Source organism: Sinocyclocheilus rhinocerous, unplaced genomic scaffold (assembly GCF_001515625.1).
Source record: "Sinocyclocheilus rhinocerous isolate Xijiao unplaced genomic scaffold, SAMN03320098_v1.1 scaffold946, whole genome shotgun sequence".
NCBI lineage: Eukaryota > Metazoa > Chordata > Actinopteri > Cypriniformes > Cyprinidae > Sinocyclocheilus > Sinocyclocheilus rhinocerous.
Genome location: NW_015633151.1, coordinates 1,273,153 through 1,288,371, shown reverse-complemented (window position 1 = coordinate 1,288,371; position 15,219 = coordinate 1,273,153). Strand labels below are relative to the sequence as shown.

General features: G+C 34.9%; 1 protein-coding gene across 5 annotated transcripts in view; it reads right to left on the bottom strand.

Moving 5' to 3' along the window:
* Positions 1 to 3,389: 3,389 nt before the first annotated feature.
* Positions 3,390 to 15,219, bottom strand: part of LOC107743170 (FH1/FH2 domain-containing protein 3-like) — a 190,638-nt gene continuing 178,808 nt past the window's right edge. For all 5 annotated transcript variants that reach the window (XM_016556304.1, XM_016556300.1, XM_016556301.1 and 2 more), the window contains 7 exons: positions 13,718 to 13,837; positions 12,130 to 12,291; positions 11,446 to 11,636; positions 10,980 to 11,172; positions 7,260 to 7,440; positions 6,969 to 7,130; positions 3,390 to 5,702 (listed from right to left, as the gene is read on the bottom strand). In XM_016556304.1, coding sequence (XP_016411790.1) covers positions 5,620 to 5,702; positions 6,969 to 7,130; positions 7,260 to 7,440; positions 10,980 to 11,172; positions 11,446 to 11,636; positions 12,130 to 12,291; positions 13,718 to 13,837 — 1,092 coding nt within the window. In that variant the 3' untranslated portion in view covers positions 3,390 to 5,619. The remainder of the gene's footprint in view (positions 5,703 to 6,968; positions 7,131 to 7,259; positions 7,441 to 10,979; positions 11,173 to 11,445; positions 11,637 to 12,129; positions 12,292 to 13,717; positions 13,838 to 15,219) is intronic.

The window sequence follows — 15,219 nt, the reverse complement described above, 5'->3', positions numbered from 1 at the left end:
TTTGTCATAATGATATTTCCCCCCATTTTAAATTCTTATTCTCCAATGAAAGGTTAGATGTGAGTGAATTTTTAAAATAAAAGATCAAAATGATTAACAATGCAGATTTATTTTCACAGCCTTCTTTGTTCATATTTACCAAGGGTGCCAATAATTCTGACCATGACTGTATATATGACTGTATATATATATATATATATATGAAACAAGTTTAAAACTTAATGTTTTTAAGTATGGATGCTCCAGTTACCTGACTGGTTTAGATAAGTGGGGTTTACATTTTGATAGAAACATTTGAGGATTTTAAAACACTGTGGATGATAAGCTTTAATCGTATGTAAGTGTGCTTCCCCATCTCTTAAGTTTGGGTGCTTTCTTCCTGTACGGCTAATTTATTTTGCCCCGACCTGTAAGGACTGGTCAAGTGGGTAGATAGATGAATGAATTCATTCGGTATTATATGTTTAAATTGACATTTACTTTGCTAGTGTGAGAAATCTGGCAAAGAAATCTATATGCAATGAAGCTTGAAATTATGCAAAACAGAAAAGACTTAGATGTTTAATCTCCAAAAAAGCAATTAACGTGATATTGTGCAATGTTAAGCCTAAATCCAGAGGTGGACGCGAGGGAAATGCAAGCACTCTTTATTATCTCACGCACTCATTTAATTATCACATCATGAGTGCCTAACTGACATATGCTTGATGTTTTTTATTTAATGTTTGACAGAAGAAAGGACACACAAAAAGATGAATTTCTGTTCATGTCATCAGCAGTCATCGTACGAAGCAGGCCGATTTTCTTTCATTTTCTTTTTGTTTTGCCTGAAGTGTCCTAGGCTGAAATCGTCTTAAACCTGCATTGGTTTTACTAGTTAACTGTCAGTTAATAATACACTCTCTTCTCTTATCACATATCAGGTAACTGTGTAAGAGTGATAATTCCTTAAGTAAACTGCACTACACACAAAAAAATGTCATTCCTTTTTCTTTTTTTTGACCAGTGTCAGATTTTTTTTTTTTAATATTACTTTTGGTGCTTCGGAATTAACATTTGATATTACAGCCCTAAAAAGTGCACATGTAAAACTGCAAAAAGGAAAGTACAGCTGTCTTCAGCTTTATAGAGATACTAAATCTGAGCAGTATGAAAGAAAGTTCATTGGTGTGGACTTGCTGTTTGTATTTGGAAAACCTCCCAACTTTAAATTTCTACAATTAATTTCTTCTAGTACTGTGCAGACCCTATTGTTCAGGGACATTGTGTAGCTATAGTGTAGACATAGACAGGTTAGGAATCAATATATATTCTCTTGCTTTTATCACTTTCTTTAGTTTGTAGTTGGCATACAACTTGCAGTAAAGACATAGTTTGCACTGGATTTTACCATGAATCCTAGACTTTGGATTTTGTCTTTTATTTCCTTTCTGTGATCTGAGCTTATTTGCTTTTTCTTTTTGATCTACCATTGAGATTTTTTTTTTCTTTCTTTTTTGCTTTTCCATGGCATCTTTCTGTCCTTGCTAAAAAAGTTATGGGGACAAATGCAAGCTCACTTTTGCCATAGATATATCTAACAAACAAACAAACAAACACACAAGGTTGTTTTTGTACGGTCTTGTACAACCAACATCTTTACTGCATTAGGCATGTTACATGTCTGTTGTTGCACTAAAATTGTCATACAATTATGATTGTAATGAGATTCCATCAGTTTCGATGTTGTCACAGCTCGTTTTAGAGGAGCTCTGTGACACTGCAAAAGAACCATCTGCTGTACATGACCCTAAATAAAGGTGGTGATATGTCTAACAACTCTGTTCTTGGAGAGTTTATGTAAATTGCATGTGCTATACTTTTCAATTGATTTGTTTTTTCTTGAAATCTCCCAATGTGACTATAAAAAACTGCTACTATCTCGTAATTGCACATTTACATCTGACTTTGGCTATATTTAGACAAGTGCATTTTCATTTTAAAACGCATAACTTTTGCTATGGTTACGCCTGTTGTTAACACTACTCTGGCATTTTCGACCCTCGAAAACGGAGGCTTTTGCAAACGCGGCAGACTCCACTTTAGTTTGAAAACGATGGCGTGGCTGCCCATTCGCTCAGTCTGTGTATCCTTGATGACCATGTAAACAATAACGTCATGCTCGTTGTACCTGCATGAATGGTCATGTGACATGCATTTTCGGTTGTGTAGTGTGTGTGGACGGAGATCGTTTCTGAAATGCAGTGAAAACGCAAGTGTAGACGAGGATCTTTTTTTATTTTAAAATGCCGTTTTAAAATTAAAACGCACTAGTGTAGACAGGGCCTTATCTGATATGTATGGAAGCCCGTTTCCGCCACTGAATAAAAAATAAAAAAGGTAATTGCGACTTTTTATATCACAATTCTGACTTTTTTTCTCATAATTGCGTGATACAAACTCGCAATTCAGACTTTTTTTTCAGAATTGCGTGATATATAAATTCGCAATTGCGAGTTAAAAAGTCATAATTGTGAGATATTAACTCGCAATTCTGAGAAATAACTTCAGAATTGCGTGATATAAACTCGCAATTGCGAGACATAAAGTTGCAATTCTGAGAAATAAAGTCCGAATTGCGAGAAAAAAAGTCAGAATTGTGACTTTAAATCCCGCAATTCTGACTTTATAACTCGCAATTGCGAATTTATATCTCACAATTCTGTGAAAAAAGTCAGAATTGTGAGATAAAAAGTCGCAATAACCTTTTTAAAAAAAATTTATTCAGTGGCGGAAACGGGCTTCCATAGATATGACCATACCTCCCAGCTATAACTTTTTCTTGTGAATTGTAACTATACCTCTCAAAATGTTTTTTTGTAATTGCAACTTTACGTCTCGCAATGTTACTTATACATCACAAATGGGACTGCGTCTTTGTATTCCCAAATGTGTCTATACTTTTCATTTGGATTTTTTTTTCTTGTAATTGCGACCCAGAATGAGTTTGTATCTTGCACTTTTATATCAAACTTGTACTTTTTTTAATTGCTTGTAATTCTTGAAAATTGTAAAATTGCAATTACAAGAAACATTACATCTCACAGTGCTACTTTATACTTCACAAATGTGACTCATCTCCAAGTTGTGACTGTATTTCAAGTTCATATCAAGAAACTTAAGTATTTAACTGTGACTTTACAGATATTGTGACATCTCCCAGCTGTGCCTTTACGTCTTACAACGTGACATCATTTTGAATGTTTATCTCACAGCAAACAGACTTCTGTAGATTTTTGGTCTATGTATCTAGTCATTTTTCCCACAACAATTTGGTTCAACAGAATCATGTTTTCAACTGAGAACAATAACAAGTTACCAAGAAAGAAAGAGTCCAATTCTTTCTGGGTGTTGCTGTAAAAGCTTTTTATTGCAAAGTACAGTAAATGCTTTTCCTTTTGGAATTTAGAAGTCAAATTTTCACATTCTCGATCTTTTATTCAAAACCAACTTTTTATGGCACTTGAAGCAATGGGTGAAACTGTATGCGAGTGCAATAATATCAAAGGCCATTTGAGCAGGGCTGATGGGTGCATGACAGTGTTTCAAGTCTGTGCTGCGTAAACACATGAAACAAAATCTATGTTCACAGGGTGAGACGTCACAGGCTCTATCCATTTAGCCACAAAATAAAGACATTGCCTGCTGACATTGTTATTGTTTGAACCATGCATGGCTTATTTTCTCTTAAATTAGAATTTTCACAGAATAACACTGCTTTTGACCTATAATACACTATTCTATACAAAATACAAACAAAACATGAACACAACAAAAAATAAAAACGTTGAAGTGACATTTACACAATTGTACAGCATCTGTCTCATATTTAGCCTCTACATCAAGGTTCTACTTTACACGTATCTAATCTCTTATCCACATAATACTCAGAGTAAAAATCTTGAGGGGAAAAAGGTGAAAAAAGTCTCTATAATCGATTTTCCAATTCCTTTCGAAATTGCATGCTACACATGATAAGGTGCTGAATGGTACTACTATTATTGGACGTGGACGTGTCTGGTAAATCTGTCAAATCCCCCCCCCCCCAAAAAAAAGCTGATTGATCAAATTTATCGCAGTGAAAAAAAAAATGAAAAGGTTGCATTGACTGTTTAATCACTACACCTTCGTAACATTCGGTAATTTACTCTCTCCAAACCAATATGACTGTTGTGGGTCTGTATAAATGTTCAATATTTTGAAGAATCGTTATGCAGCTCTTTTCCATACATACATGGACTTTGACCTATTGTTAAGAAAAAGCAACAAAACAAGTAGTGCATATGACTTGTGGGCTATAATTTGAAGTCATAATATAATGTTCTGTGACAAACAGAACACGTTTTTATTCACTGATCACTAGAATGATAACTTTTAACTCACAACTTGATCAAAATATCCAATTTATATCCAGGTTAGTTTATAATAATAATATAATAACAGAATTGTACATTTTTGTGTCAACTATAAATCCTTTAAAATGCCCTAAAATCTTTCCCTCTGTCTTCCTTTCCTGACCAAATAATCAAATACTTACAAAAACACATTTCTTCAAGGCACTCATTTTTATAATGCCATCATTTTTTTAACCAAATATGGCTAGAAGTCCTTACATTTAAATAGATGATTGCCTACTTGTGCATGCTGCAAGTTATGCAATGAATGTATTACTATAGAGATAACGTATGAGGAAATGACATAGCTGGAGGGGAGAGAGAAAGACGACTTTCTAGTTAGTTTGCATTTGTGTGCAAAGTAATTTGATCATCTGTTAAACAACGTTAAGCAGGTTTCGATCACACAAGGAGACTTCAGCAGAAATTAAAGAACCTTAACTCTTGCTCAGCTTCAAGCTATCTGAAAGTAATTGGACATGTAACATAAGAAGCCCTGCTTTTTTTAAAAGCAGGTAAAACTAACACGTTTTACCACATCAGTGAACCAGAGAAGAATCGCTGCTGATTTACATGAGATATGAATGCTGAAGGTGCTACTATCAATGCCACCTGAATTCAACCAAACAGCCAGTACAAACAAAAATGGTGAGAGGGCATCCAGTCATCTTCAAACACAGTTCTTTGGGATCATTCTGAAGGCCGCAGCGGTAAGAGACGGACATTAGTCTCTGTACTGGAGAACTGGACAATCAGCATTCTGCAGGCTGTGTGTGAGCGTCTATAAATGATGTGCATCAGGAAGTTGCACTGCAACTGTGCTTGTTCTCTTTCAAAAATGCATTAAAATGGATGTTTGGGATATCATTAATAGTCCGCAGGAACAGTGAACATGCACCTGAGTGGTTTCAATGATACTCTCGGACCACCTTGGGACAAAATGCATAAGCTAGTAAATGGAGTAAGGTCTGACTACACATCCCAGGATAAGTAAAGTATAATGGGTTAGTGATTATAATCCCTTTCACCTGTGAGAATACAAATAGTCCACAGCAATAACCGTCGTAAAACACAAACCCAGAAACATGCACCTGCTCCAGATGAACGCAAACTCGAACTAAAGTGACCTGTTCCAGCACATTAGTGTTTAGATGTGTGTGTGCCGAGACCCTGAGCGGATGCTGTCTCACACTTGCATCTCAGAGCTGCTGGCCAATCCCAGCGCCTGCGCCTCCTCTGGCGTAAGGCCGTTCTTCAGTGTTCTTCTTACTGTAGAGAAAAAGAAGGGGTAACTTTAGTATAGGGACCAATTCTCACTATATACACTAAAACATCAAAAGTTGAGAAAACCAGCTTCAACACTTGTTTCTGGAGGAGATTTTTGAGTTTTCTCAACTTTTTGTTGTATAAACTGAAAACAAGAAGTTGAGAAAACTCAAAAATCTCCTGAAGCTGGTTGCCTTAAACTTTTTTATCAACTTTAGATTTTTTTTTTTTTTACAGTGTATTAACATTTTGGCTGTTTATTAGTACTTATAAAGCACATATTCTGCAAGACCATATTCTGCATCCCTAATACCTAAACTTAACAACTACCTTACTAACTATCAATAAGGAGTTTGAGGCAAAAGTTGTAGTTAATGGTTTGTGAATAGCGAGAATTGGACCTTAAAATAAAGTGTGACTAAAAAGGAAATGAATGAGAGAACGAAGAGCTGTTGAGAAAACACATGACACAAACATATTCTAGAGAGAAGAGATAGAGAATTTTAAATATTCAAACTCCTATTATTTTTTAAATTATAGTAGACACTATTCAAACTAATACCGTAATATCAATAAATAACAACATATCATCATCTATTTTCAAAACGAAGGATGATTATGTTTGTGGTAAAATATTTTAAAATGTTTAATTTAAAACATCCAAATAGCTTTTAAACTGTAATGGTTTACAAATATTCATGAAAATTATTTACTACAGTATATATTATAGACTTTTTTTTTTTTTTTTTTTACTAATTATTTTATTCAGCAAGGATGTATTAAATTGACCAAAAGGCGACATGTATAATGTTACAAAGATAAATTCTGTTCTTTTGAATTTTCTATATATCAAAGAATCCTGAAAAAAAGTGTCATGGTTTCTACAAAAATATTAAGCACGATGACTGTTTTCAACATTGATGATAATAATAAGAAATGTTTCTTAAGCACCAAATCAGCATAATAGAATTACTTCTGAAGGATCATGACACTGTGACACTGAAGACTGAAGTAATGGATGTTGAAAATTCAGTTTTGCCATCACAGGAATAAATTACATTTTAAAATATATTAAATTAGAAAATTAGAAAAATTAAATTTTTTTTTTTATTGTAAGAATATTTTGTAATATTTCCATTTTACTGTATTTAGTTCAAATACATTTATTTATTTATTTTATTAAATCAAATACCCTTCAAAACGCTTCCTCTGGAGGGTAAACCCTTTGAAGGGATTAGGGCACAGTTGTGTGTGGCTCCGCAGACTCACAGGATTTGCGGTTGGCTCTGGAGCGTCTCCTCTCGCGGGGCTGTGTGCGCTGACTGGGGCCCTGAGTGGCTGATTTCACAATGCGTTCCATGATCTCATCCGCTGTATCATTTGTGCAATTAGAAGTGTCTTCATTTGCAGCAGACAAAAGTGCCGTATGGCCTGGAAATGAGACATGAGAAGGAGAGAACTGGTTTCAACATTTTTGTGCCGACTTCAGCTCTTTAAGGACTCGTACAGCTACTGCAAGTCAGCATCTGTATCTGTATCTGAACATATGAATGAATATACCTCGAGTGGCTCGAGTCCGTGTGCGGAGGCCGGGGAGTACAGAGGACGGACTGTCGCCGCCCTGCAGGCTGGTGCGAAGTACTGCAGTCATCTGCTCATGTTCAGCTGCGTCCTCCGTGTAGCCCAAACCCTGCGGCTGACTCTCCTGACCCTCCAGAGGAGTTCCTGCAAACTTCCCACTCTGAGGACAGAAATAATAAAGACGTTATTTTATCATAAATAAAAATGACACAGTAGGAGTAGTTGCATTTTTATGCTTATTTTGTTTGGTTGTGCGAAACATTAGTGCTTTCCATATTTCCATATTATTTACTATTAGTTTCACTTCAGACACATATGTTTTATATGAATTGTTCCAATATATGGTTAAAAGTAATCTTACCATACTCAAAAACAAAAAATACATATCACCCCAAAACATCTTTATTCATAGTGGTTTAGTATATTATTCACACATTAGTCGTTTATTAGTGCATCAAGACTCCATATTGAAAGTTCCACATAATCAATGCTACATCTATTATAGTTTTGAATTATTAATAGCAGACTTTTAATTCAGAGTTGATATTGAAATAGCTTTACTGCATCAGCTTTGTTCAACATGTTACATTTATAGTAGTTTAACTTGCTCTTATCTTCTGTCCAAATCCACATGGAGAAACGCAAAAAAAAAGGAAAAGAATATTGATCCCTGAATCCCTTACGACCTCTAGATACAGTACAACTTGCATATTCTCTGGTAATACATGCTAGACATTACAGGTCAGTGGAGTCACAAGAAAGAAAACATGAAACCCATCCATGCACAAGTGCAGAAAAGCACACAGATACACGCATACCTCATCATCCTCTTCCTCGTCACTCTACAGAGATTAAATTAAAGAAGTCACATGGTGGAGAAGATGAGCAGGAAATGTTGGGTTGAAAAACATTTTTGGCATTTGGTTTCGCACTTCAAGATTTCGAAACAAATTCCAAAATGTTTATGTATACATCATGGCAATATTTATGCAGTTTTATTTATTATTATTATTACTACTATGCAAAGATTTTGGGTTAAAATGTGACCTAGATGTTTTTGCTGATTTAAACAATTTTTAAAAACAATATACAAAATTATCATAAAAACAATACTTAACAAGAGTCAGCTTTAAAGGAACACTCCACTATTTTTGAAAATAGGCTCATTTTCCAACTCCCCTAGAGTTAAACAGTTGAGTTTTACCGTTTTCAAATCCATTCAGCCGATACCTGGGTCTGGCGGATGATATTACGCAGTGCCTGAAAATAGTCCCCAGCACGCTCCCTGTGCAAGCAGGTGGTCATGTTGGTTATGTTGACGCCAATAAGCCTATTTTCAGGCACTGCGTAATATCATTGTGCCTGCCGCACCCATGGTGGCAGCAAAGTTCCTTGATTATTAGAGTATAGTTCCTAGCCATATTGGCCTAGAAAATCGCAACTTTTCATTTTCCGTCGGTCTTGGTACACAATGTGGCTACAGAAGAATCAAGTTTTAAATAGGAAAAATATAGAAACTCTTTGGTCATTTTTGAGCGAGATGCTAACGGTCTAATCAGATTCAATGATCTATGCTAAGCTGCAGCTAAAAGTGCTACCGCCAGACCCGGAGATCGGCTGAATGGATTCGAAAATGGTAAAACTCAACTGTTTAACTCTAGGGGAGTTGGAAAATGAGCCTATTTTCAAAAATAGTGGAGTGTTCCTTTAAAAAATGGAAATGACAAAAATGCATTACAATAATGAGAAGTTAGAGGGGGGGGGATATTTGCTTAACTGCCAATAAACAATGTCACAATGCAAAAAAATTTGTTTACTTTATGCAAAATATTACTACTTTCCCCCTCTTTTGTTTGTTTGTGTTTTAAAATGACCTGTGCACATTGCAGTGAGATTCACCGTATTACTGCATGTGGTTTTAAAAAAAAAAACCTTTAACATGAGCACACAGTTACAAGGTGTTCTCAGAACGAGGTTTCAGAAATGTAAACACACATCTCGTTTCTACATAATCCACTTGGGCTTATTGTTTTCCAGTAACATGTGTAACTGAACTTCCTCCTTTACCTCAGCTCTACCGCTACACAGCCAGAGCTTGCATTCAGCACTCCTACAGGGACATCCAAAGGTTTGGATTTTCACACAGAGATTGAATTAGACACCCCTCTTAGACTGAGGAAGACCCCCGCCAAGCATAACATGCCATGAAGGGCTATCCTGGCTATGACATCCCCCATGAGAGGCATTAAAGTGGCCTCCTGGAGTAACAAATACCCAGGGCAAGTCCAGAGCTGCAAAACCCATGACAATAGACTGCTTGGTTTACAATGTTTTATTATTGTAATGCAAGTGCTGAGCATGTTTTGTGGCTATTCTGAGCACTCTGGGGCAGACTAAGAGAAATGGAACATACACACGATAAGAATCAGACCTCACTGGTCTCAAGTGTGAATGAGACACTGGAAACAACTGAAAGAATAATGACTCCCTCTTGTGGTGCAAAGATGAAGCACAGAAATTAAGCAGCTTGTTCACTCCTTTTTGCAAATGGCTCAGGAAAGGAGAGGGAAAACAAGCTGAGGGCTTTTTCTGTACATTAGTTATGGGACAAAAGTGTTAAGAAAATAGAAGAGTTTTCAAATCAGATATTTGAGTTAAAATTTTAAGACCCCAAAGAACAAGATATTAGTTAAAATGAGAATAAAGGCATGGTTATTCTATTCTATCTATATTCAAATTTTTTTTCTTTTAATCTTTTTTTTTTATTTATAATAATCCACTGTGTCATCTGTTGTATCAATAGTGTTATTAGCAGAAATATTTATTTTGGAGAAGATACAATGGAACTTAATGGTGCTGATATAACATGTCCTGAAAAAGTTGAAAAAGGATTGCTCTAGAAATTAATCGATAATGTTCAATTTGTTCAGATTATATCAGGTATTATAAACAACAAAAAAAAATTACATTTTTAAAGCTTTTATTAATGTTAATTAATAAAATAAACTGTTCAATGTTAATTCACATTTGTTCATAATACATTAACCGATTTATGCAACTTAAAGTTAAACATGTATTTTATAAATTAACATCAGTCTAGATTTATAATAAATGCTGTTCAGTGGTTTACGGTAACAAAAGAAATTCATAAAACCTGATAGGAAATGTCAACAATTTAAAACTTACTGTAGAGTTACCACTTTCCCCTTAATATTAAAGGTTAATCTAAAAAAAAAAAATGTTGTCATTATTTACTCACCCTCATATCATTTAGAAGATATTTAAAAAATGTTGTATGGTTACCCACATTCTTCCAAATATTTTTGCGTTCAACAGAAGAAAGAAATTCAAACAGGTTTAAACGACATGAGGGTGAATAAATTACAGAATTTTCTGTCTTAATGACTTTCTTCTGTTGAGCACAAAGATATTTTGAAGAATGTGGGAAACCAAACAGTATTCGTAAGCCATTAGAACAAATAATACAAAATAATACTATGGAAGTCAATGGCTACCGTCTGTTTGGTTTTCTTCAGAATATCTTCTTTTGTGTTTAAAAGAAGAAAGAAATTCATACAGGTTTGGAACGACATGAGGGTGAGTAAATGATGACAGAATTTAAATTTGGAGGGGGGAGGGGGCTATCTCTATAAACTGATCCTTGTATGGTAATCTTGTGCCGCAAATGTTCACACTCACCTCTGTGATCATTTTGCCCCGGGTCTTGTTCCTCTCGCGGTGATTGGCTCGTTTCTGTTTCTGCTGCAGCACTCGCTCTCGGGTGGTACGGTACTCAAGTGCAAATTCACTCAGAATCTTACTGAAGCGGTGGATGCTCACCTCGCGTATCGCATATGGTGGGTGGCCCAGGAACAGCAGGAATGAGTGAAACCTGTAGATCAAACACAAAGACTTTCAATTTACCTGACCTTCAGACATCTACAACACCACAGTACAGAGAGACAGCAAAAAGACACTGAAGTTTTGGCATATAGATCATCAGAACAACAAAAAACACAAAATCCAATCCACGTTTTTGCAAACCACATCCAAACCACATTCATAGGTGGTTTGAAATCTAATAAAAAGCAGATTCAAACAATTTAATCTTTTTAAAAAAAAATTTGTGCAAATAGATTTGTGCAAATCGCTTTAAAGGTCTCACCTGTTTATGATGCGGCGATGCACAATTTTAAGGATGATAATTCTCTCTGCACAGTCTTTAAGGAAGTCTGACATGCGCTGCTTAAGGGCTGGTTTCATTTCGTGTTTAGCGATGACCTTCAGGTGGTCCCAGGATGCTTTGCAGCGGCGCTCCATCTGACATAGGTTTTCCTGCAGCTGGTCGAAGTCAACCTGAAGAAGACAGGACAACAGGTGATCAACAAAGGCATCTCATGATTGGTCCGTTCACTTCAAAAGCAATGCTTCACTTTTAGCAACAACACATGGAATTGTGAAGCCTTGATTTCTTCTTTTGTACATGGCACACTGCCATTGTTTGTACACTGGGGTCCAAACGTCTGAGATGATATTGCAAATATGGGATTTAAAATCTAATTTAAATCTGGAAATAAACTGAAAGCTTTGAAATATTTAAAACAAAGAAATGTTACAAAGACAAAATAAGATTCTGCACTATTTCTAGGTCACTGATCAAATAAGCACATTTGTGTCCTGAACATATGATTACAAAAGGTCAGGTGTTCTTCCAATTCAGCACAAGATGCTATATATATTTTTTTTCTATATCATATTAAATATAATGAAAGGCCCAAAACTACATTAAAAAAAACCCCTGAAAGTCCACTAAAATCAAAGGTGATGGTGCTGTGGTACTTAAGCTAACCTTAGCAGAGCGAGTGATGGCTCCAATCTCAGAGTAGAGGTCTGAACTCTCTGGAAACTTCTCCACGACGATGGAGCAGACGTGATGCAGTAGAGACTGTTTGTGAACGGTGTCCTTCACCTCAGGAACTTTCTCTAGGTAACTCAGCTCAAAGCCTTTAGCCTGAACACAATCACATAAATAAAAAGACCATAAATAAACCCAAACACTATCATTGATAATGATGACATATTGCTTGTTTGTTTTTAGGAAGCCATATATGTATGTATACATTTTTAAGCAATTACATTTTTTATTCTAATTAATTACTTGATGTGCCGATTAATTAATCGAATTAACTGCACATCAATTTTGGCTTAGAAATGACACTTTAAAAGATAATTTGTAATTTAGATCATTTAAAAATCATTAAACCATGGATTCATTCAGTAACAAAACACTGCTTTTTAACAAAACAATTTTGTTGATCAAAACAGACAGTATTTAACACAACATTAACTTTTTGTGTATTGAACTTGTTTGAATTGTAAAACCCATAGTCATTTTTTCTTTCTTTCATGTTTGAATTTATATAACTGCATTATAATAGGCTACACGTGTTAAATTTGTTCATTTTAAAACCAATTCACACCAAATTAGCACATTAATCATGTTATAATAAATAAATAATAAATGCATTTTGGAATGTTGTGATTTTTCTTGTAATAAAAGTATTTTGCCATTTATTATGCCCTTTTTATTAATTTATTTTGCCTGTAATAATTAAATTTTTTTATAATAATTATATATAGAGGCAAAATATTTACTTGCTGTGTACATTATGTGACTTTTGGAATTTTCCTGCCAAAACTGTCTGTTTATACATTTCAGAGTGATAGCTATGTTACGATACATTTCATATTTACTGAAAAATAGGTATCACTTAATTGCTTTAAATATGTGCAGTAAATTTGCCACAGTTGGTCTCTGAGGATAGAAAGGGGGAAAAAAACAAAGTGTAATGTGTGCTGGAATAGCAGGGAAATTTTATATCAGATTAAATTTGAATGTGTAAATATGCACAGCTGAAATGAGCTCTGATGTGTAAAATCACATGCACCTTGAGAGCATTAGTCACTCTGGATCTGGTCCATCATCAAATCATTTCCTAAAAAAAGGCCTAATTTTGACATTATTCTGATGTAGTTTTGTTGATTAGCATCAGTTGCATTAAGATAAAAGCGCTTTGAACGTGCGCACAGTCTATGTGCAGCTCCCATAGTGATTCTGACCAATGCTTCATTAACATATGATTAACAGAATCTCAATCCTGTCTGCAAGTCTTCGAGGCACGACAGAGCTGGGAATGGAGAAATCCCCACGGACGTGACATGACTCTCGCTGGCTTTGTTCTGCTGCCCACTCTCAATGGTTTACGGTAACAAAAGAAATTTCATGCCAAACTCACCACCTTATCAGGTTTATCTCCATCGGCCTTTTTAACGTTATTAAGATCTAAGCGAATACAGCAGACAAACAGAAAGAAAGACAGATGGAGATGGAGAGATTAGGGGTTGAAAGAAGAGCTGTAGTATTCGCTGGCACTTACATTGGTCCCATTGAGAAAGTTGCCAATAGCTAGCAGAGTTGAAAGGATGCAGCGCAGCGTCTTATTCTTTTCTAATTGGTCCATGCCCTCCTTCAGGTCCTGTAGTGGCTCTGCTACTTCCTGAGAAAGAGAAAAAGAATGGGTTTGAAATAAATAGCCTCTGGGAAAGAATTTTGTTCTGTTGCAACACAATACAAAAATTGTTCATCTTATAATAAAAAACCCCAAAAGCCCTAACATTGTTCTTACAACAACAAAACATTGGAATTTGCTATATATTAATGCTAATAAATTTATATACTGTAATGAAGTAAAGTAATAAATACAGAATTATTTCGAAATTAATACTTTTTAATATTTTTATTCTGCAAGGACACATTAAATTGATCAAAAGTGCCAGCAAATACATTTATAATATCACAAAAGTTTTTAAATACTGTAAATGCTGTTGATATTCATCAAAAAATCCTGAAAAAAGTATGATGGTCTCCAGGAAATGAAGCAGCACAACTGCTTTTAACTTTGAAAATAATAAGAAATGTTTCTTGACCACCAAATCTGCATTTTAGAATAACATCATGTGACACTGAACACTGGAGTAATGGCGGCTGAAAATTCAGCTTTGACAGAAGCAGAAATAAATTACATTTTAAAATGTATTGAAGTCATTCAAATTTAAAATGTAATAATATTTCACATTATTAGTTTTTACTGTATTTTTGATCAAATAAATGCAGCTTTGCTCAGTATGAGACACTTCTTTAAAAAAAAAAACCCAAAACAAAACAAAAATATTTGTTTAAAATATTTTATATTAAGGTAAATAAACTCACCAAATGTGTTTTTATAGTTTAATTTGTACATTTACTTTTACATTTCTATGATTTCAAGTTCTCTGCCAATAATTTATTATATAAAACTCATGTAATCACATTTTAAAACCATATTTAATGCAGTCATGATTGTATTTTCCTTTGAGTAGTTTGTTTCATGGTTTTTGAAGATGAGGACATGTCAAGCAAACTGTATACAGTATGTCTGATCCAAATTATACATGATCATATTAGTTAATTGCACTTTATTAATTACATTTAGCATTGATTTCTTTCTGCTATCCATCAGACCAGACCTGCCACCCCAATTTTGGGCCACAACCCACTAGTGCTGACAATATAGTAAAGGAGAGGTCAAAAACAATTGACTCCAAACCACCATGATGTAATTTAATTTGTTTAAAGGTGCTGTATGTAAGTTTTTGACTCTACTAAAGCATAAAAATACCATAATATGTTTGCAGATATTTAAGAAACATGCCAAGTTAACATATTTGTTTATCTGAAAAACAATGCTACAGTCAGTTATTCTCCTTTGAAAATGTGCGTTCCGAGCCGGAATGTCGGTCTCTGTTTTGGTTTGTGAAACCCAACCACTGCCAGTTTTCCCAATTGTATTTTGGCACCCCGGGTTGCCAGTTGGCGGAAAACACAGCGTATTTCAGTCCA